General features: G+C 48.1%; 1 protein-coding gene across 1 annotated transcript in view; it reads right to left on the bottom strand.

Moving 5' to 3' along the window:
* The window catches only part of LOC146202546 (uncharacterized), a 215,239-nt gene that overhangs the window by 19,163 nt on the left and 169,079 nt on the right, over nucleotides 1-26,997 (bottom strand). The window contains exons 4-7 of the mRNA XM_084588222.1: nucleotides 22,532-22,595; nucleotides 21,203-21,449; nucleotides 5,171-5,313; nucleotides 2,904-2,988 (exon numbers count right to left, since the gene is read on the bottom strand). Coding sequence (XP_084444348.1) covers nucleotides 2,904-2,988; nucleotides 5,171-5,313; nucleotides 21,203-21,449; nucleotides 22,532-22,595 — 539 coding nt within the window. The remainder of the gene's footprint in view (nucleotides 1-2,903; nucleotides 2,989-5,170; nucleotides 5,314-21,202; nucleotides 21,450-22,531; nucleotides 22,596-26,997) is intronic.

Here is a 26,997-nt window from a genome sequence, read left to right as displayed (position 1 = left end):
GCGTTACGAGATGAGTGGCCTTAGGAAAATCGGTCTTCTACAGCTTCACAGGAAGCCCTGCTTGGATAGAAGGAACCGTACTGAAGAGACTCGGGCATCGATCTTAACTAATCAAGTCAAAAACCCGTCGGCACCTTGACCACATAAAGCCAGGTGCCCTGACGGAAGATCCGGCACTGAACGATCAGACCAACAGACCAGCAGCAAGCGAACAGTTCACACTGCCGGCTCCTTACGTGATCGCAACGCCAGTAGAAACTTGGTCTGCGCACGATCTGCCTAAAGTGCTCCATTGCGAACATGGAGAAACTATGTCCGGCAAGAGGACTGCGCATCGCAACCCTGCGACAACCAACCAAGCGAGTCAAGACAACTTCCGCAAAGACCTCAACGTGAGCATCGTCCACCCAACCGATCCATGTTGTGTAGATGAACCGACACATGGCCGCTACAGCTGCAATGTCTCCTTGCACACGCGAACCGGTCACTTCGGAGAGACCAGACCCCTGCTTGCAATGACGACACGGTGGTCAACGAAACCTGAGCCATGCGTTTCCATGCGTTGCGTATCTCGTAACGAGACCCCCACTTTCCCTACATTTGTATGCTAAGAAAGAAGATTGAACAGCCGTTGCCATAGCTTAGTCAGTAGAGTGTCAGACACAAAATTCAGGTCATGGGCTCAGATCCTACCGGAGGCATGTGGTTTCCTTCTACTTTATAACTGATTATCTTCCAATGTCACATTGATCAACACACGCACAAAAAAAGAAAGAAATCTCATATGATCAGTGGCTGTTGGCTATCGTATGTATAATATAAAAAGCCCCTCATTTTTCAGTATATTTGTTGGCTGAATACATCATATCCAGTAACTTTCCTAAGTGTGCAACAAGCCAAGTGCATTAATTATCAGTTACAGAGTTTTTTAAATGCTTCTAACAATAGTGCCAGTTATCAAAGTACCTCAAAACTTTATCATGATTAGTTTTATGACATACTCGGCACATAAAACAGCATTCTCAAATCTGCCAACCTGGCGGTATCAAAAATTGCAATGTTCAATTCATGCCAATGGGAGAGGGGGAGTGGCTGCATCCACCCTGAAAGGAATATTTGCAGCCTATGCCAGAGCCGACGCAGCTGCTTCAGAAGCCTCATAGGCAGAACACTGCTTTTGCCCCTGCTAAGACTTATATAACATGCTGTATTAATACATAGGCCACAACCACTTTGGCTTTCATCGGCTGCTTATCCGATGGTGCCGACGGCCTTAGTGCGTCCGGTGATGGTAAAGCTAGTAACTGTGATGCAGCTGTTGGTTCCGCAGAGTTTCTCGCAAAAACTATTCCTGAGCACAGAAACAATTTTTTCAGGAGGTAAAGAGCAGTGCTTGTCAACTCAAAAGTGCAGTCAAAATTAGGAAGTCTTCTGAGCGAATTAGGAGGGCTGCGGGCAAGCTTCCAGTCAAAAATTTTCTATGCTGCTGGCCCTTAATTCAAACGCGTGTAAAGATAGCAAGCAAAAATGATGTCCCGTCTTCTATTCTGTACTTCTGCACAGCCTATAAGTCAGTAGACCTGCCACGACAGAATGACTGAATAGCTGACTTATTATGCTTTCCATTTATTTTATTTCGTTACAGCTACAAAAACCTAACTTTGATATCTCTCTGGCGTGCACTAAAAGCTAAAATAATACATAGAAGCAAAACTAATTTGCACCAAATAACTCAAGGGCACTTTGGCTAAAGAATGCTGAGATGCTTTGATTTGCACAAAGTCAGGTCAAAGTTTGTTGCTCCAAAGGAGGTGAGCACCAGACCAGGGGGAAGTTTATATCAAGTGGAAAACCAGTCAACAGCCAGGAGCATTGAAGGTTGAACCTCTCACCACACACAAGGCAGATGCTCAAGTCGATATGTTATAACACACATGCACACGCACACACATAAAAGCAAAATTATAGCAGTAAAAACTCTACAGTGGTGACAACGATTAAAGGCACATAAACCTATAAGACGCATACATTATTTTGAAGACTAATGATTGTGTCCTAATGTCCCAAACAATGGCACAAGAAAAAAAAAAATGTAAACTGGATCTGTAAACTGGAAATGCGCTGCATTTTGGAACAACAATACATGAAATTTATTTTATGCCGTAACATCCTGTCCTCCACGTTGATGCAATGTTCTGCAAAACAGCTGCTTCACTGACGATTTCCTGGATAGTCAACGAATTTCCACCGGACATCTAGATCCATATAATGCCACAGATATTTGCACCAGATGCCTAGAGACAAGGGTGCAGAAACTAGTACTCTCTTAATTGCAATCGCGTTCAATTTATCCTGATGAGCTCTAGTCCAAAGGGTTATGGGCAGAAAAATGCTCATGCCACATACATACCCCCCCCAATAGAAGCTTGCTTAGTGCCTGCAAACTTCTAGTACAACCTGACATGCAGCCTTTAGAACATGGAATAAGTGAATCATGTGTTTTAGCAGCATTTTTCAGATCACACAGAGCCTGCATGCTTAAAAGCTAAGTTAACCCTCGCTAACCCTCGTTAGCGTCAGTTAGCCACCTATTACATTCTTCCACCATGTTCTAACACACACTGTGCACAATGCACCTCATACTGAGCCTGACAATAGCACCACTGAGCAGGAGCCACTTAGTCAGGGACCATGCTAATACTACATGGTGGTTTTGCAGCTGCAATGATAGCAAGTGCCCTTCAGCCATCTTAGCATGGTCTAGAACTCAGCGAACAAAGCTCAGTGGCACTAATGTCAAAGCAACGCACTCAAGCATTTGTGTTAAGTTTGCCACAATCCCAAAAGCAGAGGCAGAACAGGAACCTATTTAGACATGACTACCAAATGCTTTGCAACATTACCTCTGATCTCAGGATTTTCTCCAGTACAGGTGTGATCTTGTCAAGCAGGTATGTCATGTGCCTTTTTTCCAATTCGCTCACATTTCTGTTGAATACAGACAGAAAAAAAAAAAAAAAAAGAAACGCCGAAGGTTAAAGTATCCAGTAAAAAGGAGCAGTCTCCAGCTAAAAATTAGGAAGGCGATATAGAAGGAACGAGAAAAACTTGTTGACATTGCATTCAGTTGCATTCGATCGCATAACGAACTCCCCTCCCACTTTTGTCGTTCAGAATTTACTTTATTTTCTAACTTCCGTAGCGGGTCTCACAGTATCGCGACCTCATTGTCCCAGCCCGTAGCATTGAGCTCGGCAGCCTACTAAAATGCTGCACGCCGAGTGTTACTTTCTCATGAGGTCTCCTAGAGGTGTCGCTCTGGGCAAATTTTGCAGAGCACCAAGTTTTAGGCGCTCTTCCCAGCTTGGCTGTGGGTGCAGAAATAAGCGATGAAACTGCCACTCGTTTCTACAAGTTCTGGAAAAGCTTGCTTCTGAACACTGAGAAAGAAAAAAGTCCAGCACAAGGTAACAGATCATTCAAAGTACAATAATAGAAGCAAGTTCTGCACTAGGCATGTTTTTATTCGAAAACTTTTGACGTCGTTTTTGGATATGATTTTCTGATAATATATTTAATTTCCAATTTCCACGAGTATAATATCAATTAGCTTCATTCATATACAATACTGATCTCACCTTGCACCAATGCTCATGCCACCAGTCACTACTACAGTTTAAATATACCGGGTGTCCCAGCTAACTTGAACCAAGGGTTAAAAAAAAATATATTTGCGGTAGGTCAGTGAAACCATTTGCATACAACTGCCAGCCTGTTTGTGCACTACAGGCAATTTTTTGTTTTGCAAATACTTAATTAGCTAATTATGTTAATTTTTCTAATTTAATAAATATCGACTTTAGACCAAAAATGTGAATAGGAAATTTGTAGACCACCTTCAGAAACCCCCATTTCATTAATTGCGATAAAGAAAGTCTCACGTGTATCTTTTTTTCCGGGCTCAGAAGAAAGCCCGCGAAATACAAATAATACCACGTGACTAGCGCATTTGTGCGCCGCGATTGTGGTGCTCTCAGTCGTGGTTTAAGCGAACGAAATCAGCTGCGCCCGTGACCCGATGGTCCCGTCGCAGCGGCAGGCAGAAATGTTAGCGATGGTTCGAGCGAGTTCGAGCTCGCCCGTCGCCACGGCGATATTGGCCAGGCCTGCGCACCGCAGCAGCTTACATCACGACAGGCGGATGACGATAAAGAACAGCAAATGAAGGTGCAGCGGTAATTTTAGTTGAGTCACATGATGTCATCTCGCCCCTTTACCCAAGCATGTATGCGCAGATTCAGTGGCTGATACCTTTTCGCTCATCCGTTTGTCGTGGCGTTCGCTTATGGGAGAGAAGGAGGCCTTGTTAGAATCTCGGTGGTGTCGGCTCGCCGCTATCGCTACTACTGCACCGTCACGTGGGCCGGCTGTCTGACGTGGGCGAAAAAGCCATCGCAGGCATATCGGCCTGCCGCTTTAACGGATCCAGGAAGACACAGCCGCAGCTAATTTCGTTCGCTCAAAACACGACTGAGAGCACCACAATCGCGGCGCACAAATGCGCTAGTCACGTGGTATTATTTGTATTTCGCGGGCTTTCTTCTGAGCCCGGAAAAAAAGATACACGTGAGGCTTTCTTTATCGCAATTAATGAAATGGGGGTTTCTCAAGGTGCTCTACAACTTTCCAATTCACATTTTTGGTCTAAAGTCGATATTTAATAAATTAGAGAAATTAATATAATTAGCTAATTAAGTAATTACAAAACAAAAAATTGCCTGTAGTGCGCAAGACGGCTGGCAGTTGTATGCAATCGGTTTCACTAACCTACCTCAAATATATTATTTTGTACCCCTTGGTTCAAGTTAGCTGGGACACCCGGTATATTTATCTGCTCTGCCCGCTACCCTTCCACTATACCTCGATCCATACAGCAAAACACCATACTTAAGGACATGGCCGAGGCTGACCTTTAAATTCTTTTGTTCCTCCGAAAGGCTGGCTTCTATCTATCAGCAATCAGTGTCTCAGAATACACAGGCTCTCGTGTCGTGTCTAGTGAAGTACTTTCCCTCAAATTCAGTTCATGCAACAAGACAAAAACTTCTGCTAGAAATGCTCAAAGGTTCTAATGCCCCGTTAGAATTGCATTTTTCAATTTCTTGGGTACCTGAAATTTCGAATCTCCTGATCCATACTTGAAGTTGCATCAAAGGACGTTCCTTCGGAGGAGCTGTCATCGTCAGGTGGCTGTGACACCGATGAAGGCACCACTGCGCTTGATGGCCCAGCACTTGATAGAATGCTGACACCCTGAATTTAACAGAAGCAATGCAGAAAACTATTCCATGAAGGAAAGAGGAAGGCAGACAAGAACAAGGAAGCAGACAGCCCAAAAGCAAACGGCCTTTTTATGTCTCTTTTTTTCCCGGCTACCCCTCCTGGCTTCTTCCAGAGTCGTTTATTAACTGGCCCAGCTCTCCATGCTGTAAAAGCATTCAAGGTAAGTGGGGCCTCATTGCTTTTTAAACAGCCTTAGAGACAGTGAAACAATCCTTAAACTGTTCACATGGATCCATATTCACAGAAGTATGCACAGAAACTCCATTGAAACTCTAAAAGCTCACAATAAATGGGGAATATACATGGACGATGGCTGTGCACATCAATGGAGGCAAGTGACAATAGGGCCATTTACAATAGCTCGGGAAAGCCACAAGTACAGTCAACACTGATTTGTAGGAAAGTTTTAATTAAAAGCAAGAAAATTCAGGTTTTGGACAGCTCTGAAGTGGAGACATGAAATAGTTATTCTTGCAATAATTACCTAAAACTTTTTACATACCACATCCATTGAGTATGAGTCACCAGCGACTACGGCAGATCGAATATTTGATCATTTCAAATATTCAATAGAAATCTCGAGTATCTAACTCACCCCCTCTGTGATAGCACCACAGCACGCGTGAACCAAGCACGACGTGGTGCTAGCCTAGAGGCACTCCGTTAAGCCGAAACCACGAGGCAAGTATTCCAGAAACCTTATTTCCTCTAGGAAAACACTTCCGAAATTTTGAGTGTCAAACATTCAAATTCAATCGAATATTGAACACTGGACTAATGTTTGCCTGGATATTCAAAGGCCTAATTTATAAAAAAGAAGAAACCCATTGACGGTAGCGTTTAACAAACAGTCTTAGGTATCTTATTGGCAGATGACTTGAGCAGTGAAACTAAACCTTCTTGGGGTAGGCTGATAAAATCACGGTGCCGCCTGCCTGGTTCTTTCATTGAAGGTTAGTCTTGAACTAATTTCAATTCACAGCATAAATTAGCGTTTCCTAGTAGCACTTCACTGCAGAAAAGAATTCACAACTTTCCCCAACATGCAAATCTCCCCAATAGCCAGGCCTTCTCGCAAGCCACCTATGCTTTGTCCTCTTTCTGGCCGTCAAAACATTTTTTTAATGCTTGTAGCAGCAGTAAGCCTCAGAATGATGTCAGATAGTCTGAATTCAGCTTTTACAGTGAATACCGAGATAAAGCAGCACAAAACATCAACTGCTGTCCACCGAGCAGCACCATTTCTTGCGCCACTGCACTACTAACTTTTTTCCTCACCTACGGTATGAGAAGGATGTTTGCAGTACCTTGGCCACTATTTGCCAGCCATCTAAATTGCATACCCAAGATTTGGTACCGCCATCCCTACAAGCCATTCTGCCCTAAAAAACTGCCTCACCCTCCACATCATCCCGGCAAGGCACTGTGCTGTGAAGCCAAAGGGACTAGTGCCGTGAAGGTGAGCTGTTACAATACCGCAGGGCTTTTTCTCAATGGCTGCTATAGATTTCAGTCCACATGAATAAGTATGTCTGGATGCTGATCCAGTGCAAACAACCTAAAAAACATCCAATGATGCATCAAAAAGGTTACCACTGCAGGCAAGTGCAGAGGCGTGTCATGCAATGCCCTGTCTGCTTCAAGGAATGTCACTGACTGCATCTCTACTAGAGTAATGCCGGCTTCTTTGCAGTGTCTTGTCAAGCTGATGTCCACAAACATTTTACTTCTTGCTTGTTGCATGCCTGTACGCATTCTTTAACACAGAGGACCTCTTTCCCACCGTGACACATTATTAGCCTTGGTTAGAGAAGGTTCTCTTTTGTAGTTGGAAACATTACCAGACTGCAAATTTACTTTTATGTCAAAAGTTTAACCACTTTTCCTATGAACATTTCTGTGCAGAAAATACATGGTGGCCAATATTACTATTTTATGATATCTGCATTTTTAAGTTTTGTTGCCATCTTCCCTAGGTTTTTCCATTCTATAATTTTGCTTGTGGATTATAATTCCTCATTTGTTCATTATTCAGTAGAGCATAGATCTTAATAGATGTGCTTGCGCTTTGCAGACTGCTCCAATCAAAATATTTTAAGAAAAAAATTACTTTTCTTGATGGCATCGATGCAGCTTTTCAGAGCTCTGTCCCCGGCTGAGTGTTGTATACCACTTTTGCACACGACTGTATATAAAGAGTTAAAGAGCTGAACACAAGTTCTGGGAACATGAAACTATAGACAACATGGCCACGTCTGGTAACCAACTGAAAAAAAGGTAGTAGGCACGAAGCACAGTGCAATGGCATACCATCAGGTTGTGTGTTGTGTTGTGTTGGGTTTTTTGGCGCAAAGCAACTCAGGCTATCATGCGCCAAGAGCAAGGCGTTTTTATTTTGTAGATGAGAACTTTTAAAGTTTGCTGAGGAGCTTTGCCTCTTTTAGGAATTTAAAAACATGAGAAGTTTCTACCAGTGCATCTTCTCCCAAAAGCAGGCTAGGAAAAAAAGGGATCTGTTCATTGTAAAAACATTTAAAATATTTTTTCCTTAATTTCTCAAGCTTAGTGCATGAAAGTAATATGTGCTTTATTGTTAGTTCCTCTCCGCATCCCTCACATAGAGGTTTGTCTTCTTTCTTGAGAATTAAGTTGTGTGTTAAGTGTGTGCGTCCGATGCGAAGGTGACATAAATTACCTTCATTGATGTGTTTTTGATGACATGATTTCCACTCCGCGATGAGTGGTTTGACGAGATGTAGTTTGTTGTTGATTTCATTATTCCATGAAGCCCGCCATCTGACTCCTAGTTTTCTCTTAATGGATTTTAGGATATCTCTATGTGGTATGTTAACTTGTTGTATTTTGGCATTACAGGCTGCTGCGGCACATGCATCAGCTCTCTCATTGCCGATAATCCCAACATGGCTTGGTACCCAACATAACTTAATTGATTATCCATGTGATCGTGCCGCTATCAAGTCATGTATGATGTTTCCAACCAGAGGTTGTGTAGCATTTCTGTGATGTAGTGCAATAATTACACTGAGAGAATCAGTATAAATTACGCTTTCAACTCTTTTCTGTAAAATGTTTTCTACTGCCAATGAAACTGCATAGCATTCAGCTGTGAATATTGAAGAGCATTCGAGCAACCGGAATATTTTCTTCCATTTTTCTTGTATTACTGCGCTTCCTACGTAAAGTGCTGTTTTTGACCCATTTGTAGAGAATGCTGTGTAATCTTTGTATCTTTCACTTAGTGCAAGGAACTCTTGCAGTATGTGTTCGTGTGGCGTTCGTTTCTTACTAAAGTGTGTTAATGTGAAATCTGTGGGGATTCATAATCCCCTGCCCCCATTATAAAGGGCCGCATGTAATTAACACGCGTGATTACGCGCTCTCTTGGCGAGGACCGCGAGGAGAGGGCACACTGGCCATCCTCCCAGGCTCCCGTGACGACACCGCACGGGTTTCCTTCTCTCTTTCCGGCATACCCGGGAAACCTCCTCTCCTCGAGCAGAAGTGAGAAACGCGTCTATCGCAGCTCTCTGGGTGTCTTTTGACGGTTGGACATGCACGCACACGGATCAGCATTTCCTGTTGGGAGACCGCCGCCTTCACCTTCTGCTCCCAGTTCAGCGCACACTTACCGCTGCGGGCCATGAGCACGAAGCCGCGCACAGGTGAGCAGACTACCTCTCACTCCTTATGCATGCTTCCCCCTAAGGTGGTTTGATTTCAACCCCGTACGCGGCGTTCGCTCGCTACACGGCGGTTGTTCTTGAGTGTATTTTCTTTGCCGTTACTAGAGCACAATACACTGTTCGAGTACGTAACTCTGTGTTTGTCCCCTCTGGCTCCAACCCGCCGCAGCAGCGACTTCTCGCACTGCGGGTTGGGGGTCACAGCTGTTTGCTAGGGCTGGCACGTCTGGGCTAGAAGGCGTTGTAGCGTCTAGCCCCCCCGTGGCGCATTCGTGCGAGAAATAACCCCATATTCTTGGCGCCCAACGTGGGGCTAAAGGTGCGACAAACCGAGTGTCTGTGTATCGGGTTTTCGACACATGGAAGCGAACAGGTCTGACTTTCAGTTCCTGCTAATGCTTTCTGATATGGATCCCAACAGCTGTATCTGCTACAGCCGGTCCATTCGCAGAGGCTGACGCTAGCCCCAGTGATCTCATATCGTTTGAGCCGAGCTGTGCGTCACGCGACGCACTCACTCAGACGCACGGTGACGTAGGGCACTTTTCGCCAAGCGCTATGCCACGAGGTATGGAGTGCACGGAGCGGCCGCTACCCTGCACATCTCAGCCAGTCGTTTAGCCAGATTTCTCTGGCCAGACCAATCCCCAAGAGGCTATGCTGCATGACGCTTTGCGCCACATAGAAAGCCTCACGGGTGTCGTGCAGACGACTCTGCATACATCCGTGCCAGCTGCGAGACCAAGGTTAGAGGCGGATTTGCCCAGTTATAGCGGCTATCATGATCGTATCAGTGCCAACGAGTACCTGGACCGCATGCTGACTTACCAGCAAGTGACAGGGCTTCCCAATGGCAAGATTCTGACATGCGTCGTGCCAGTCTCACTGACCGATCAGGCTGCCCGCTGGTTCCGCCTCAATAGCCATCGGTCAAGCACGCTGGACGAGTTCCGAACGCAGTTTCGCGAGGACTTCTTGCCCGCAGATTACGAACGGCGTCTGCGGCGTGAGCTGGAACTTTGTACTCAGCATCCGGAAGAGTCCTTGCTCGAGTACATGAGGGCGATGGATGAGTTGTATCGTCTCGCATACTCCTCGGCTCCGAATGGCGAGAAGGTAGAGCGTGTCATCGACAAGCTCACCCTACCTTCGCAGCCTACCTACGAGGAATTCAGTTCAGAGATTTGGACGAGCTCGCCTCGGCAGCCAAGCACATACAGGCGGACATACTCGCTTTGCGCACCTATCGGCCACTCCCGCCGGCGTCGCACGCACTTGAGCCGCGATGCGCCTGGAACGGAGGCACTTTCCGCCCTCATTCCCGGGGAGCCGAAACGGTTGCATTCAGTGACGAACAAACGAGAAAAGGCGCGAAGGGGACTGACTCCCCTCCCACGCGACCCCCTGCCCCCTTTGCAGTGGCATTCTGCGCCACGGGGGAAGGCAGGCCTCCCCACCCTCTGCTGAACGACTTGAGCAGTTTATCAAAGGAGGAAAAAGCATGCTTGTCTCAGCCCTTGAACGAGTATGAAGCAGTATTCACTGAGCGGCCTGGCTGTACTACGCTAGTAAGGCACAAAATTGAGACAGGCGACGCCGTTCCTTGGAAGTGCAATCCCCGGCCAGTCAGCTTGGCTAAGAGGAAAGTGCTTGATGACGCTCTGGATGAACTTGTTGATACAGGCGTCGTGGAACGTTCAAACAGCCCCTGGGGTTTTCCAGTGGTGCTGGTGCCCAAAAAGGACGGAACTACCCGCCTTTGTGTGGACTATTGCCGCCTGAAAGAGGTGACGCGGAAGGATGCCCATCCACTTCCGAGTATTCCTCGATCGTGTCCAATGCTGGCGGAGCAAAGTACTTTACTACGCTCGATGCCAGTGGAGGATACTTTCAGGTGGAGATGGATCCCAGTGACAGAGAGAAGACTGCATTCACCTGCCACAGGGGTCTTTTCCAGGTTACCCGAATGCCATTTGGCCTGGTTGGAGCTCCGGTGACGTACCAGCGTCTTATGGACTGTGTCCTAGGTGATGCAAGGTGGCACTACACTCTTGCTTACCTGGATGACATTGTGGTGTATTCGGCAACCTTTGATGAGCACCTACATCATCTCAGGTGCTCAGGGACATACGGGGGACATACTAGAAAGACTGAGGTCTGCGGGAATCATTTTGAACTCAAATGAGACTCTGATAGCGGCGACCCGAATAAAATTGTTAGGGTTCACGCTAGACAATGGACGCCTTCCGCCGTGTGAGGAAAAGCTTCGGGCGATTCGGAAGTTCCCCTCACCGACAGATGTAGCCAGACAGACGCTTTCTGGGGATGGTGAACTTTTATCGCCAGTTTATCCCAGATTGTGCCGCTCTGCAAGCCCCCTTAACGACTTTGTTAAGGAAAGGTGTTAAGTGGCATTGGGGTCCCGAGCAAGAGGTTGCACTGCGAGGCCTCACTAATGCGTTCGCGGAAACCACAAAGCTCAGGCTGCCTGATCTTAACAGGGAATTTGTGATCCACACGGATGCATGTGACCTGGGCTTAGGAGCAGTTCTGCTTCAAGAGCACGAAGGTAGCCTGAGGCCGGTGGCGTTCGCCAGCCGCTCATTAACTCCTGCAGAGAAGAATTATTCCGTGACAGAGAAAGAATGTCTTGCGATTATCTTCGCTCTGCAGAAGTTCGGCTACTACGTCGTTGGAGTCGCTTTCGTGATTGAGACTGATCACATGGCACTCACATGGCTGAGACGCCTAGCGCGATGGGCACTTCTCCAGCGTTATGACTTTACCGTGCGCTACAGGAAAGGTAAGAACAACGTAGTGGCGGACGCACTTTCACGCGCGCCCGTTGGCGGCGGGGGCAATAACCCTGCTACTCCCTTCGTGACGACCCTCAGTCGGAGCAGCGCGACTGCAGCTACGCTCGTTCATAGCCCCGAGGGAAGCGCGGCCGACCCGCCTTCCTGGGGCGAAAGCGTTAACCACTTGGACTGCGTCAGTTCAGTGGGGAGCGCTTTCAGCAGAAGAGAGCTATTAGAGGCTCAGCGAGGGGATCCATTTTGTCAAAAAGTGTTTGACGGGCTCAGGGAGCCGGGCAGCGCGACCGCGGCGCACATGGAGGCAGCTGGTACTGCTGCCCGTGCGGGGCGCTCGAACACAGCTGGTAATGCTGTGAGCGAGATGGATTCCTATCTGCTTGACTCTGATGGCGTCCTCCTGAGATACATTCCCTCTGAGAAGGATACACACGAGTTCTTCAAGGTGGTGATTCCATGCACGCTGAGGAAGGCGTTGTTACGCTACTTTCATGACACGTGCATCGCTGGGCATGCGAGCGGCCCCAAGACTTTTCTTAGGTTGTGTCGCTTCGCTACCTGGCCTGGCTTGGAGCGGGAGGTGATTCGCTACACCCGCTCGTGCGACGTGTGCCAAAGGGTCAAGCCACGCGGTGGACGCACACCTGGGCTTATGCAGCTGATCAATAGCCAGGCTCCCTGGCATATTGCAGCTTGTGACGTCATGGGACCCTATCCCAGGACCCCGAGCGGGAACCACTTTCTGCTCGTTGTCACAGACCATTTCAGCAAATGGGTGGAGCTTTTCCCACTACGAAAGCTGACGGCACGCGTAATCATGGGGAAGCTAGTTGAGGTGTTTATACGATTTGGCTACACCGAGCAGTTGATAACGGACGATGCACCGTACTTCACTGCTAAGCTCTTCGTGGACTCCTGTGTTGCCCTCGGCGTTAAGCACAAGATAGCAACCATGTACCACGCCCAGGCGAATCCTACAGAACGCGTGAACCGCCACATCAAGCACATGCTAGTTGCATTTGCGGAGACACACAGTGACTGGGATACCAGTCTCCCCGAAATTGGGTTTGCTCTCAGATCAACCGTGAATCGCTCAACTGGGTACACACCTGCCGCCCTCAACCTCGGCAGGGAGCTGTCGAACCACGTAGACCGTACTCAACAGGTTCATAGCAACAACCCGAATGCTCGATCGGCACGCGCCGACTACGCGACTGGGCTACACGCAAAGATGACGGAGGCTTTGGACAAAGCACGAAGGAATCTGAAAACTGCTCGTGCCGAGCAGAAAGCGCAGTATGACCGCTCTCACCATGAAATTCACTACAAACCGGGTGATCTCGTATTGAGGCGCAGTCATGTCCTGAGAGACGCCATTAAGAAGTTCTCCGCTTCTCTGGCGCCGAAATGGTCAGGACCGTACAGAGTTTGGCAGAAGGTCTCTTCGCTCGTGTACAGGCTGGCGGACTTGAAGTTAAGACCGACTGGCGGACTGGTGCATGTCTGTGATCTCAAACCCTACGTTGACAGAGGGAATGAGTGGCCTGAGAAGGACTCACTCCCCCGCCAGCAGGCAGCTGTACCGGGAGGCCGATGTCGTCGTTTGAACATTGCGCCTCGTTACAACTTGCGCCCACGGCAGACGTAACTCTGACCAATGTGCAGGGAGTAATTTCTCGTGCTGAATACGGACGGGACGCCCTGTCGATATTAAGTACATTTTGCTTCCAGAGCAAGCACGCGCTTTCTTTTTGGAAAAGACAGAGTGGGGTTAGATAAAAAAAAAAAAGAGGAATACCGTAAATGGCCCCCCAAAAAAAAAAAAGAAATGTAACTAGGGAAAAGACAGTCTTGCAGCCAGCCCGGAGGGGAGCCGGTGGAGGCCACCACGACGACCATTGCAGCAGCGAGAGTCAAGCCGTCCAAGAAGTGGCCGCGTTCCCGCGCCCAGAGCCTGCTGTCAGCGTCAACCAGGCCAAGACAAACAGTTTTCTGTCGGCTACCGAGCAAGCGAGCCGGAGTTCGTGGAACAGGCCCCTGCGTCTAGCACGACGAAAGCTGCAGCAAAGGGACAGTCTCGGCGCCGTTCGGTGCTCGCGGCCGTGGCTTCACCAGCGGGAGCAGCTTGGCATCCCGCTACACTCTCCATCGGCAGCGGCGACGACGGAAGGAGAAGAGGCCAGCCAGGAGAGAGCGGCCGACCCGCTGAGGGGAGCCTGCAACACGCTACGCAACGTGAAGATGCAGTTCCTGTCCGTCCCCCGGCAAGCTCCCCTGGCTGACCGACGATGAATGCAATAGCGCGCCTGCAGCCATCGATACTTCCATGCATGGCCGACTGATGATAAAGAAGCGGTTGCGGCGGGCGCCGCACGTGTGCCCCGAGCTCCAAGGTCGTCTCCTCTGGTCGTCTGCCTTGCCTTCCCCCCCCCCTCCGACACCCGTGGCTGTGAGCTGTCTGCAACTCTTTATATATTGCCGCTTTTCTTTAAATGGGTTTAAAAGTTAAACGGCATCTTCTAGCCGGCCCCACTCAGTATATCCCTGGGTGAACGCGGTTACTTTTAGCCATACGGCGGTTTTGAGGAGGGGGGATGTGGGGATTCATAATCCCCTGCCCCCATTATAAAGGGCCATGCGTAATTAACACGCGTGATTATGCACGCTCTTGGGGAGGACCACGAGGAGAGGGCACACTGGCCACCCTCCCATCCTCCCTGGCTCCCGTGGCGATACCGCACGGGTTTCCTTTTCTCTTCCCGGCATACCCGAGAAACCTCCTCTCCTCGAGCCAAGGTGAGAAGTGCGTCTATCGCAGCTCTCTGGGTGTCTTTTGGCGGTTGGGCGTGCACACGCACAGATCAGCATTTCCCGTCAGGAGACCGCCGCGGGCCGTGAGCACGAAGCCGCGCACAAGTGAGCAGACTACCTCTCACTCCTTGTGCGTGCTAGCGTGCCTCTGCACTTGCTTTCTTAAATTCTGTTGCGTTGGGAACCTGCGGAAAGTTCCCCAAGGCTTTGTTTTGTCTCTTTTTTTGCCTCTCGACATTCTCGAGTGAACCAAGCCTTATGATTTTGGTGCACAACTTCCGAGGATTGTGGGATAGCCAAGCGTGCCGCATTTATTATACAGTTTGTAAACCTTTCGTTTATTTCATCTACGCTGAACTCTTCCGAAAAGACTTTTTCTAGGCTAGCTTCAGATTGGAAAAGAAACCAGTCAGCTAAATCAACCTTCCATGGCGGTGGTTTGCTTGGGATGACGTGTGATGATGTTAAGCTGATTAAGGCTGGTAGGTGATCATTCCCGTATGAATTATCTAAAGCTTCCCATTTAAGATTGTTAAAAACAGAAGGTGAACAAAATGATAGATCTAAAACACTCATCTTTCCCGTGCTCGGAGAGCAATAGGTTGGTTTCCCCGTTTTTAATAAACAGACATTGTTAGATAAAATAATATCTTCTATAATCAGTCCTTGTCCGTCACTTTTCTCACTTCCCCAAAAGGGGAAATGCGCATTAAAATCTCCAACTAACATGTACGGCTCCGGTAGTTGACTTAAAAGGTCTTCTAAATCATGGTGTGTTATTGTTTTGTGTGGTTCAATGTACACGCAGCACACAGTCACTGCTCTGAATGAAAGTATGGTGGCTGCCACCGCTTCAAACTGAGTGTTAAGTTTATGTTCTTTAGCTGTAACATTATTGTTAACTACGATGGCAACGCCACCAGAGAGCCGGTTGACCCGCTCTCAGTCGCGGCGAAAAACATTGTATTTTTTTAGTATGTTTGTATGTTGTGGACCGAGATTAGTTTCCTGTAGACACAATGCTACAGGTGAGAGTGACACAAGAATGCATTTTACATCCCAATAGTTATTTAAAAGCCCTCTACAGTTCCACCTGACTAAAGGCGCCATTTTTCATGAGGGAAAGTAGAAAGACTAAGTTTTTTCTGGCCCGGTGATTCGGGCTTTTTCTTTTCTATTTCGCTCCAAAGAGCTCAGCCGCCTCCCTGATGTAGACGGCCCAGGACGATCATCATTTGTCGTGTCCATTGCATCCTCGGACGTTCCGGACAATTGTACAGAATGCACAGAAGCATTTGGGTTAGGCCTCGCCACGGCAGGGGAGGCCTTCTGACCTGTCGGTCCGCACAGCCTGCTTTGAAGGTGGTGGAGTAGCACTAGCTCCATCCACCTTTGGGGCGGACGGCCCTGTCCGAGGCTCACCATGTGTGGCCTGGGCGGGTGTCAAAGACTGCTGTGATGCTGCCCCCTGTTGAGTCACAGAAGAGCATGAAGGATTCCGAGAAGAGGTAAGCTTCTTTCGCACTTCCCTGCAAGTTAAGTTTTCATGGATTTTTAATGTGAGAATATCCTTTTCTTGTTTCCAGGTTGGGCATGCGCATGAGTAAGCTGCATGGCTGCCCTCACAGTTTATGCAAAGAGGTGTTTCAACTTGACAGTTTTCTGCAGGATGCTCGTGTGACGCACACTTTGCGCAGGTGAGTTTGCCTCGGCAGGTCTGCGAGCCATGGCCATACTTCTGGCACTTAAAACAGCGACAAAAGATCGTGTTATTGGGCTAGTTGGTTCTGCATAGTGTATAAGAGAAATGCGCAATAACTTGAACAGGACACAGGAAGAAACACATACAACAGTTCACGAGCGCTCGTGAACTGTTGTATGTGTTTCTTCCTGTGTCCTGTCTAAGTTATTGCGCATTTCTCTTATATACAAAACAGCGACGTGGGTTTGGTATGTATGGTTTTAGTTTTATCTTTGTGTACCCTACCTCTACATTACGGTGGAAGAAAGAGAGGTGCTCCGACGGCACCGCGAGGAGCGGCCGCTTAGTGTGACTTTTACGCATGGCGCAGCCGCCAGGGGCAGCACCGGTACTGGGGGCCTGTCTCGTCGCTCGTTTCGCTGGTATTTCTATGGGCGCGCCTAGGACGGGCGCTTGTTTTTGACACGTAGGAGCGTTCGCTTGCTTGAAACAATTTTTTTTTTTTTTGTTAGAAGTATGTACCTTTATATTTCTGCTCATTTTCTGGGTTATAGTTAGACGTGGGGCCGCATGAATGATTTCTTATTTGATATGCAGCTCTGCGGTTTGCGACAAATATGAGTAATACAATATTTCCTTAAAGCACTCCTGTGAGCGGCGTGTAAAAAGCTTTCAAAGGAGTGCAAGATGACTATGTGAGCCTTCCCAGCTGCCAACATGTGCAAAGTTTCAGGTACTGTCGTGCTGAAAAAAAAAAAAAAAAAAAAAAATTGAACACAGTTACGTTCGCGCACTCCGCTGTTTGATTTTTTTCTCGCCGTTTTTTTTCCCGGTTGATAGCAAAACACGCTAATGTCCTGATTTATTGCATTACGGACAATTGTAGAAGGCTTTTGTTGCAACCGAAATATAAACATGAAGCAATAAATTTAAACAGCGGAACCTGTAGGCGCACCTTTGCTCACATTTCTTTTTATTGCCATCACAGGTGCGCGTCACGCATTACAGCACAATTTGAAGGTAGGATGCTATAGGGCGATTCCATGCAAGATAAACAAAGGATGGTCGGCCGACCTTATAAATTGATTTTAAAATTTGATATATGGTTGCCCGATAACTGGAAAGAAGATATCTGCCATTGGTTTTGTTGCCCAATTTTTGTTTTTCGGGGCATAGGAAATTAATAATAATGAAGGAGTGGAGTGCCGCGCTTATGTTCTCTTTTGATTTTGGCAACTTTGTTACATGAACAATAAAGGAGAAGTTGGTGCCGCATTGTGGTTCCGGCTACTCCTTTCTACCAAATTTATAAAAAACACTTAGTTTGTTTTTATGAAATTTCTTAACCTATAATAATTGGTTTTCACAGGAAAGGAAAGGCGTAGTATCTGTCAGAAATGTTCTGTGGACACCTGACCCGCGCCTTTAGGGAAGGGAGGAGTGTGGGAGTGAAAGTGGAGAGAGAAAAAAGTGCCGCAGTGGAGGGCTAAGGAGTAATTTCGACCACCCGGGTATCTTCAACGTGCACGGACATCGCACAGCACACGGATGCCTCTTCTTTTCGCCTCCATCGAAACTCAGCCGCCGGCAGTCGGGATCGAAACAGGGTGCTTTGGCACAGTAGTCAGGTATCTTAACCACAGCATCACCGCGGCGGGGCGAAATCGGCCCAGGAAATGAAATTTTGACTATTTTGCAGGCCTTTGTCTCAAAAAATGTTTGTGGTAGAGCGGCAATACTTCCACACTATGTTCTCGGCATATTTATCTATCAAATTGCAAAAGCTTATATTTATATAACGTTTTAATATACGGACGTATGATCGGGCTAATTTCAAGAAAACAGCGAACAATGAGACTTTCTGAAGCCAAATAATTTTCTTATATTTCTTAAACTTTGTCCACCTATTCCCCTTTGCTTAAAAACATATTGCATAATTTCGTTGCGCTAGTAATTACGGTCACTCCAATAATGCCCTGGCACTAGTCGCAGCGCACGATGCAGGATTCAAGATTCTACGACATTTGTAAATCGCACACTGTTTTTCAACTGTGGCATAATATTGTATTTTGTCATTTATGTCTTGGCATTGCAATTTAGCTGGCAGACACCGTAGGGAATGATTCGGAAATTTGTACGCGTGGTGTTCCTGACGCGCTTGTGGCATCGGGCAGCACAGAGATGTTTTTCGAGCCTTACATTAACCAAAACAGGGACTGTGCAAAAATATGATAAAGCTCAATGAGCAAGCAACGTATTCCAAATATTATTAGTGAAATGAAGAAATTGTGAAGGCCATGGAGAAGTGCCTCATTAAAACAATGTTTCTTGGTTGCAATCGTTTATTTTAATCATTCGACAACGCACATTACCTTCATTCCTGTGCACAGTTTCTGTTTCTTTCATGCAGTCCTATGCATGGCTGCATGAAGTGTGAACCGCAGATCGAACGCGCGGCAAAAGCCCCAATCTGACCGTGTGGATGCCGTCGTCTGAGATAGACACGCGCATCCGGCTACAGATAGCTTTGCTTTTTTGTGTTCGATACTTCACTTTGCTACTGGAGCGCCACGTTCATTCTGATACCATCTGGCGCAGCGCAGTTTCTTGTGTGACAACGGTTGTCGCACCTGCGAGGGTGAAGCGGGCGCTCAAACCTCCCTGACAGCGCTTTGATCTTGCTTCCTTCACCGCCATGTAATCAGCGTCTGGTTGCGATGCGAACAACGGGCGGATAAATAGCGAACCTTCATTTCACATGCGTTGAGCAGCTACCCAAGAGGCATTGCACCGGCGGCATCATGTCATGGACCAGACGTGGCAACGATCCGCTAGAAGCGCACCCGGTGCGTGCTCCGGAGCGGCGAGCGCAGCGTGTCGTCTGCTCGAGCAGACGACGAGTCTCTGTTTGCTCGGATATGGAGTTATTTGTTTAGTCAGCGTTACGAAAGTTTCTATCTACACAGAAGTTGGGGTGTAAATATCGCAAAATAAATATCTAAAGGTTTGGGCCTTTTAATGCCAATTTTAAGTGCGAAATTATCAGCGCGGGCGCCGGTGCTTCATAGACAAGCCAGCAAAACCGGCGGAGAGGATGGCCCCCAGAACACGTGCTGCCCCTAGCGGCTGCCCTCTCTTCCGGTCAAACTAAGCGGCCGCGCGTTCGCTGGAGCGCGACCGCGCCGTCGGAGCACCTCTCTTTCTTCCACCGTGCTCTACATCTTTGGGCAGTGTGCTTGATGCGAAGGTAAGGACTATGTGCTTGGTTATCTCGTCTGATTTTGATTCTATAAACCTGAGTGACATTCTGGTCTTTTAGTCCTTCGAGCGGTTCTTCTTCGCTCAAGTAGCTTAGGTCATAGTCGGAAATGACTCCACACACTGTGTTCAATGAACGGTGTTGGGAGATTGTTACTGGGCAGTTTCCAAAACATGTCACTTTTGAGAGATTCTCGAACTGATGATTATACTATAAACCTTCCAAAAGAAGGTCGCCGTTCGGTAGCTTTTTCACTTTGTAGCCTTGGCCAATTGCCTCAGTTAGTGTCTTGGTAACCAGAAATGGTGAAATCAGTCTAGCTGCTTTTTTGGTGTCTTCATTATAGATAACATGGAAATGTGGAAATTTGGTGGCATTCTTTGGGAAAAACTTTGCTGTTTCATCAGGGCGCCCCCATTTTTGGAAGCGATCATTTGAAGGTAGAGAAGAAGCCATAAAAAATATCGTCTGTTCGGCCAGGGTGGCGGCCACCCACCACGGAGCCCAATAAAGGGACGGAACAAGAGCTTGTAAGGTCCTGCTCATGCCAGCCATACACCCCGACTATAACCAAATATGGCATAACGCAGGGTGGTTAGCAACACAAGGTTAACCCTAGCCGCCTGGAAGCAGGAAAAAACAGGAAGAGAGGAGATGACAGGAGAGTTGTGAGAAAGGAAATAGGAAAGTGAAAGACAGAGGGGAGGACAGGAAAAGGCGACTGCCGATTTCTTCCGGTCGGGTCAGGCCGGAGGTACCGTCTATGGGAAGCGCGGGCCAGTGGTGTGTTGCCTCCGCCGAGGGGCCTTTAAAGGTCCAAAACCTCAGCATCGGCTGAACCACCAGGATCCCCTTTTCCCCAGACACGACGATGCTACGCACGGCTAAGCGTGGGTGCTCGGTGTCCGTGGTGTCGCACAAAACATACAAGCACCTGCTTTAACAGGTGCCCCCTGCGGGGCATACCATCAGTGAAGAGGAAGGGGTGTGGGAGTTGTACACTGGATATATCTTTCAATACATTATTAAACTTTGAGCTCAATAAACACCTTTTTCAAGAATTCACTGTGTGTACACTTAGGAAAAAGAGTATGTAGTCCTCCTTCATGTAAACTATCATGGAACCTTTGTCTAACCAAACAGTTCAAGCACTGTCAGGTTACAGTATGCTTAGACTGACATTACAATAATAATTTTAAAAAAAGTGGGTAAAATGCCACACAAGCAGCAATCAGAAGTGGACAGCTCAGAGGTTTCCACAAGATAAATAAAGTGCTTCCTTGCAATCTGCTGCATCAGCCATCCCGCTGCAGCAAAATGTGGTTTGATAATTATGAGAATGGCATTAAAATATAAAACCTTCATAAGTAAGTTCAGAGAGTAATACACTGCCCTAGTTCATTATGCAGCTGCATTTTGGAGCACAGCACATAACCGCAATTCAGTGTCACTCGCCCTGGCTGAACAGATGAAAAAAAAACTTTCTGGGAGAGCAATGTTTCTCTGTATCGCCAGATATTGAAAGCCTTTTCTTGGCTTTTTACAAACCATCAGCATTAAAAGCACGAACCTGCTTCTTTGGAGACTCTGGATTGCGTGACGATGATGCTTCAGGCTTGTGAAACTTGGAAGCTTCTGTATCTGAACTTGCACTCAAGGCGGCCAGCTCAGACGTTGGGTTACCTACAGCATCAGACTCCACTGCAGTTGGCTTGGACACGCACGACCTGAGCGGCCTCTGCACCATGTTAGTCGGCCCATCCGAAGCTGGTGCAAGCCTTTTGTTGCGATGCTTCGGAGACGAGAAAGCTTCAGAGCTACAAGAATTAAAAGGCAATGTGAACATGCAGTCACTCTTGTTTGTCATCATATCACAAGCTATATTCTGGTCTTTATTTTCTGGTCTCCGACGGGACAACCTCCAAAAGCAAGCAGAGCTTTATCTTACAGAGTTTACAGCCTTTAATCTCCCCAGAAAACCCCAGCAAGTATGAGCATTAAATAAAAACACTCTGCATGACACCACAGTAAAACCTCATTGATACGCTTTCTAAAAAATGTGGGGAAAAATTTATTACTATACGAAAAAACCTATGATCCAAACTGCCTGATTTTAAGAAATTAACTGCTGAATAAGGTAAAGTACAAAGGCATTTAGAACAGACTTTCAGTGCATAAAAGCATTTATAGACATCCAGTGTGTACAGCTCCTTTTTTAGCTCTCGAAGAATTCAGCCCACATTTGCATGTCGTAAGAGCAGAAGACATTTAGTAACAAATCCAGTTCGTAAACGGCATGACGCACAGGCATTACTTCCTTGGTTGTTTTCAGATGCTTCGTTCCTTTACACCAGTGACATGTGAGAAGTCATTGCAATGGCTTACAGTTGCCGCGTTTTGGCTCATGTTATGTCCCCCAGACCTGGCCCATTAGTATGCTGGTGAATAGTTGCAGTTGATAAATGGTTTATCCTTGTGCCCTTAAGGCACCGCAAAGAAGCCACCGTGTTTAAGTCCCATTTCCGCGGGAAAAAGCGCCTCGTATGTTGGCTCGTTGGCTTTCTTTGGCACTTTGCACCCTGGCACTGCAGAAAGCAACTTTGGCCGGTGAACGCCGCCAATAAAATTTTCATGTCGCGAGCATTCCATGTTGTTAGCACATGTCTGGTTGATTGCAAAACATACTATATGACCACAATTTGTAAAATTTTCGAACGTAACAACCAGGAGAGTCTTATCCGGCAACATATTAAGAGAGAAAATAGTGTAACTCTATGGGAGATGTTTAGCTGTCCGTGATTATCAGTGCATGAAAAAGAAAATCGTATGAACCGGAAACGTATCAACAAGGTTCTACTGTACTTTTCACAGGTTGTTAGATGAAATCCCGCTAACTCACATTTTCAGTTGCTTTGTCATTTTCCGTGTCTGAACTGCTGAGGTACCCCTTTTTCGTTTCCCTGCTTAAAAAAGAAAAAAAAAAAAAAAAAGAGGGCATGCCATCACTTGAGCTGCAAGAGCTGACAGCTAAACACAACACAAGTGCAAATATGCCAAAAAACATTAGTGTGCTGTGTTTGCTCAATGTATGCAGCTACTAATTTGGTTGTGAAAATATAAATTTTTGCCAATATGCATGCCACAGAAGTGCATCCCCTGCCTTGAATTTTTTTTCTTCACAATTATTGGGGGAACGAGTGTGTGCATGTATTCACAATGCAACTCCAGTAATGCAACAGCAAGGTAATGTTTAAAAATAAAGGCAAGAGCTATAACACTTGCTCGAGGAATGATTCCCACATATTCTGGTTAATCACAAGGCAATGTTGTTCCTAACAAAGGGGCTTTTTACTAATTAACACACAAGTGCAACCATATGGCTACAAAAGATTGCTGTACAGCATCCACAGTCAATCTACGAACTAAGCGGACAGAGATAGCTAGCACATGGTACAAGAGCGAACTGACCAACAATTAGTGTGAACAGTGTCAGTCAAAAGTTTAGGAGGATCTCGCAAGGTGGAGTGGATTTGTAATAACAGAGGTGCAACAGCTGAAATACGATATACAGAAATTTTTGGAGCAGCTCACAGGAAAAAAGAAAAAACTGCATTTTGCAGCATGAATTAAAATTTTGGAGCCATTAAACAGGGAGGAAACCTTATTTTCGACACAAAGAAATTAAGAGATGTGGATATAGATTGTATAAATGTGATCCAAAGGAAATCTTGCAAAGGGCCCCCTATCCCCGACACTTGGTATATTTTCTTTAGGAATCCACGGTGTACTACCTACTTTTGTAAACAAGCGTTTTGTATTGCGAGGCATGCTATCACATCCAAAAAAAAAGAAAAGAAAAGAAAAGTGTGAGCCATAAAACTGAGGAGGTGATTTTTTTAAACGTCAGGTATCTTTATCACAGGATCTGATCTTGCTCACAAGACTCATTAAGCAATGTTTTACTGCCCATGAAATCCACAGATCGTGTCGTGCGAGAGCAGTTCCAGAAGAGCCGATTCGAAGCCATCGCTACGATCAGCCTGCGCCTAAAAGCGAGTGCAGTACAAAAACAAAACATATTGTTGATTCAAAAGCAAACACAGAAAAAAGTGACCAAGAGGCGAGAGAGAAAATGCCAAAAGCAGATAAGAAAGCAAGTCATAAGCAAAGAAAACTGACGAGCAAGCCCATCTTCGGCCCATGATTGACGCTTTCTAGATGCTGGCAATGACCCGGTGGTTTTGATTGGATATCTTGATTAAGGGGAGGTGGCAATGACTCGAGATATTAGGTTATATATTTCTTGTACACAGCAGACTTTAGAGTATTTCGCTGTTCCAGCATTCGTAAATGTAATTTTGCCAGTCTTGGGCTTCACTGCGGCATTATGGAATTCGAAATCTCAAGCTGCTGCATATTTCCCGAGTTTCACATGTACCGCCTCAAGTTTTATTCACGCATATATAGTGTGGGAGTCGGGCTTGCTGCGGCTGCCCTTTGCGCGGCCGCCGCCCGCTTCCCAGTTGTTCTCCCCGTTCCCTTTCTCCCGCCTGAGGCGGCGGAGAGAGGCTCGGACGACTTGTCACTGTCGTTCGTGCCACAGCTCCGCCCTGGCGTCCCAGTGGCTGTTCTCATTGGCGCCTTTTGGCGGGAAGACGGCACCGCTTCAACAGCCGCGCTCGCACGACTGTCCGAGCGGAGCTCAGAGACCCCTCCGAGACATCGCAAGGTGCGTACGCAACTGTTCTTGTCTGCTGGCCTTTGTCCGCGCAGACCAGTGTGTACTCGAGTTTGTCTGCTCCGGGTCTTACCTGAGAGCGAAGCTCGAGCCTGTCGATCGTGATCCAACGATCCGCGACAGGCGTACCTTGCGGTGGTTGCCCACTCTCTCTCAAAGGAACCCTTTGGTTACTGCGAGAGAGAGATCACAGCACGCCCTTGCGTGCTTGCGGCGCGCACTCCGTGTCACTTCGTGCGCGCAGGGGAGCCTAGCTCCTCGCGCGCTCCCTTGACACGGTGACTGCGTATGTGTGTGTATGTGCGTTTTGTATATATGTGTATGTGTGTGCATACGTGCGTGTATGTGCATTTGTAAATAAGGTGTGTGTGTGTGTGTGTGCCGCTGGAGGATGGCGTTTCAATAAACGTCTCCTTTGTGAACTTGGAGGTTTGTGTCCTTGCAGCGAAGTGCTCTCCTCCCGGTGGAGGTTGAGTGCGCGCTGCAGTGTTTCAGTGCGCGCGCGGTGACGGCTGATCGGGGCTTCGGCTCGCGCGACGCTCGAACCCGCGGTGGTTGGTGGCCTATGACCAAGTAGAAACCACAACTGGCGCCCAACGTGAATTGTCCCTGGCTTCATGAGTCGTTGGACAGCACATCGGCCGAGCCGGTCGCCTTGACGATCAAGCTCATGCGCCATGCCTGCCGCCCCCTGCGCGGCACTCGGCAAAGACACTGAAACACGCTACATGGTTCTTCGGACCACCCTGCGGTGCGACCGTTGACCATATGCCTCCGCTGTTTCAGCTTTACGCCATTGCGGAAGCAATGTGCGCGACGCCGCCGCTGCCGGAATCCCCGCACAACAGCACCCGTACCCCGCTTGCAGACATTTCTGTTCGGGGAACGGCGAGGCGTCGGCCGGGTTTCCTCTGGAAACCGCACCGACAGCGCGCTCAGTTGGCTGATGCGGCTCCTTGAACTTGCGAGCCGGCTGGCGCGCCATTCTCTCTTGTTACAGCATTTCGGCTTTTCGGTGCAGTATCTACAGGGGAGAACGAACGTGGTAGCTGACGCGCTATCCCGTGCCCCACTCGCCCGCGGCGGCGTCTTTACGGACGGCGGGCGAAGGGAGCGAAACAGCGGACGAGCCGTAGATCGGCACGGAGGGGACGCCTGCAGACGGGTTCCCCATTCCGCTATCCGGGTAAGCAGCGCTTCGCAAAGCAGGCGAGGGTGAAAGCTCTTTGTGAGCACATCTGAGACGCCGATGCCAGCGGAAGTTTTGCTGCGAACCTGCGGGGGGAGGAAACCAGGCTCTCTTTTGGGATGACTGGGATCGTTTTCAGCCATGAAGAGCTACGACGGTCCAGCAAAATGACCCGTTTTGTCGCAATGTCAGCGACGGTCTCTGGGAGACGAAGCGCCGTTACGCTGCTTGTATTGCAGCGGGCGCAGCGCCGTTAGGCTACTTGTATTGAGCGGGCGCAGGGGGGCACAAGCCAGCGTGTGTCGCGGCGTGCCCCTGGGGATTCATGTTTGCTGGGCCATGACGGGCTCGCGCTGAAATACATAGCCACGGATGATGAGTCCTTGAACCATTTGAAGTGGCTATTCCCCAATGTCTGAGCGGCGCTCTGTTGCATTCTCTCACGACAAACCATTGGCTGGTCATCTGAGTGGCTCCAAGGTTTCAAGAAACTGAGTCAATCGGTGACTGCAGCCCGGCATGAAGCGCGACATTTTCCGCTGTTGCCGTTCCTGCCATGTCTGTCAAACGGAGAAGTCAAGGGGTGGCAAGCCACCGGGCATGACGACACCAACTGACAGTGTGCGTCCGTGGCAGATGGCCACCTAAGATTTCATGGGGCATTTCCCCAGTAACAAGCAGGGGCTCATTGCTGGAGAATCCCCCTATGGGGAAAGCCAGCCGTGCCTACATTGCAGACCTGAAGGCCTATGCGTAACGGTCTGACGAGCTTGCGCTGGTGCCCATTGTCACCACAGGCAAGCGCCAAGGCACACCCGATGCGGTGGAACGCAGCCGTGCCCTGCACCGGTACAAGGTGAGGCGACGTTCACTTGTGTGATCGATGCCGGACGGCGGGCCTTTTCCGCAACCGAAGGCATACCGCCTCACCGAGCGAGCTTGCTCGTTCAACCCTACCCAGAAGCAAGGTTGGTCTCCCCCTTTTCTGGCTCGTTCAGTTCCAGCCTGTGTGCTTTATTATTATTTTTTTTTTGTGTGTGCCTCTGTTCCCATTTTTCGCTTTCTTCTGTTTCCATTCTTGCTTCTTATGTTGTAAATATTGTACAGTGAGTGCCTTCTTTTGTACAGCGCGTGATCTCTCTTCTTTTTTTTGAAATTGCGAGGGTTGCTCATTAGGCAGCCCCGACGCGCGGCTTTTCCGGTGTATGTGGAGATAAAGTTGGGGCCGTTTGGGGATGGGGAACATGGACGATGCCCCTTTCACCCAAGGCCGCCGCGGTTGCGAAGGTGCTCGGGACAGGTTCGTCGCTGAAGGTCGGCATCACCCTTTGTTTGGTGTGTGAGTGGCCGTGCGTGTGCGTGCCTGGGCGTGGAGGCGACGACGTCGCGCCATGTGTGTTTGCCGGCGTGTGCGGAGCGCGGTGGAAAAGGAAGCCCC

Source organism: Amblyomma maculatum, chromosome 1 (genome assembly GCF_055883805.1).
Source record: "Amblyomma maculatum isolate TAMU_Amacu chromosome 1, ASM5588380v1, whole genome shotgun sequence".
NCBI classification, from domain to species: domain Eukaryota; kingdom Metazoa; phylum Arthropoda; class Arachnida; order Ixodida; family Ixodidae; genus Amblyomma; species Amblyomma maculatum.
This window is presented reverse-complemented; position numbering and strand designations above follow the sequence as displayed.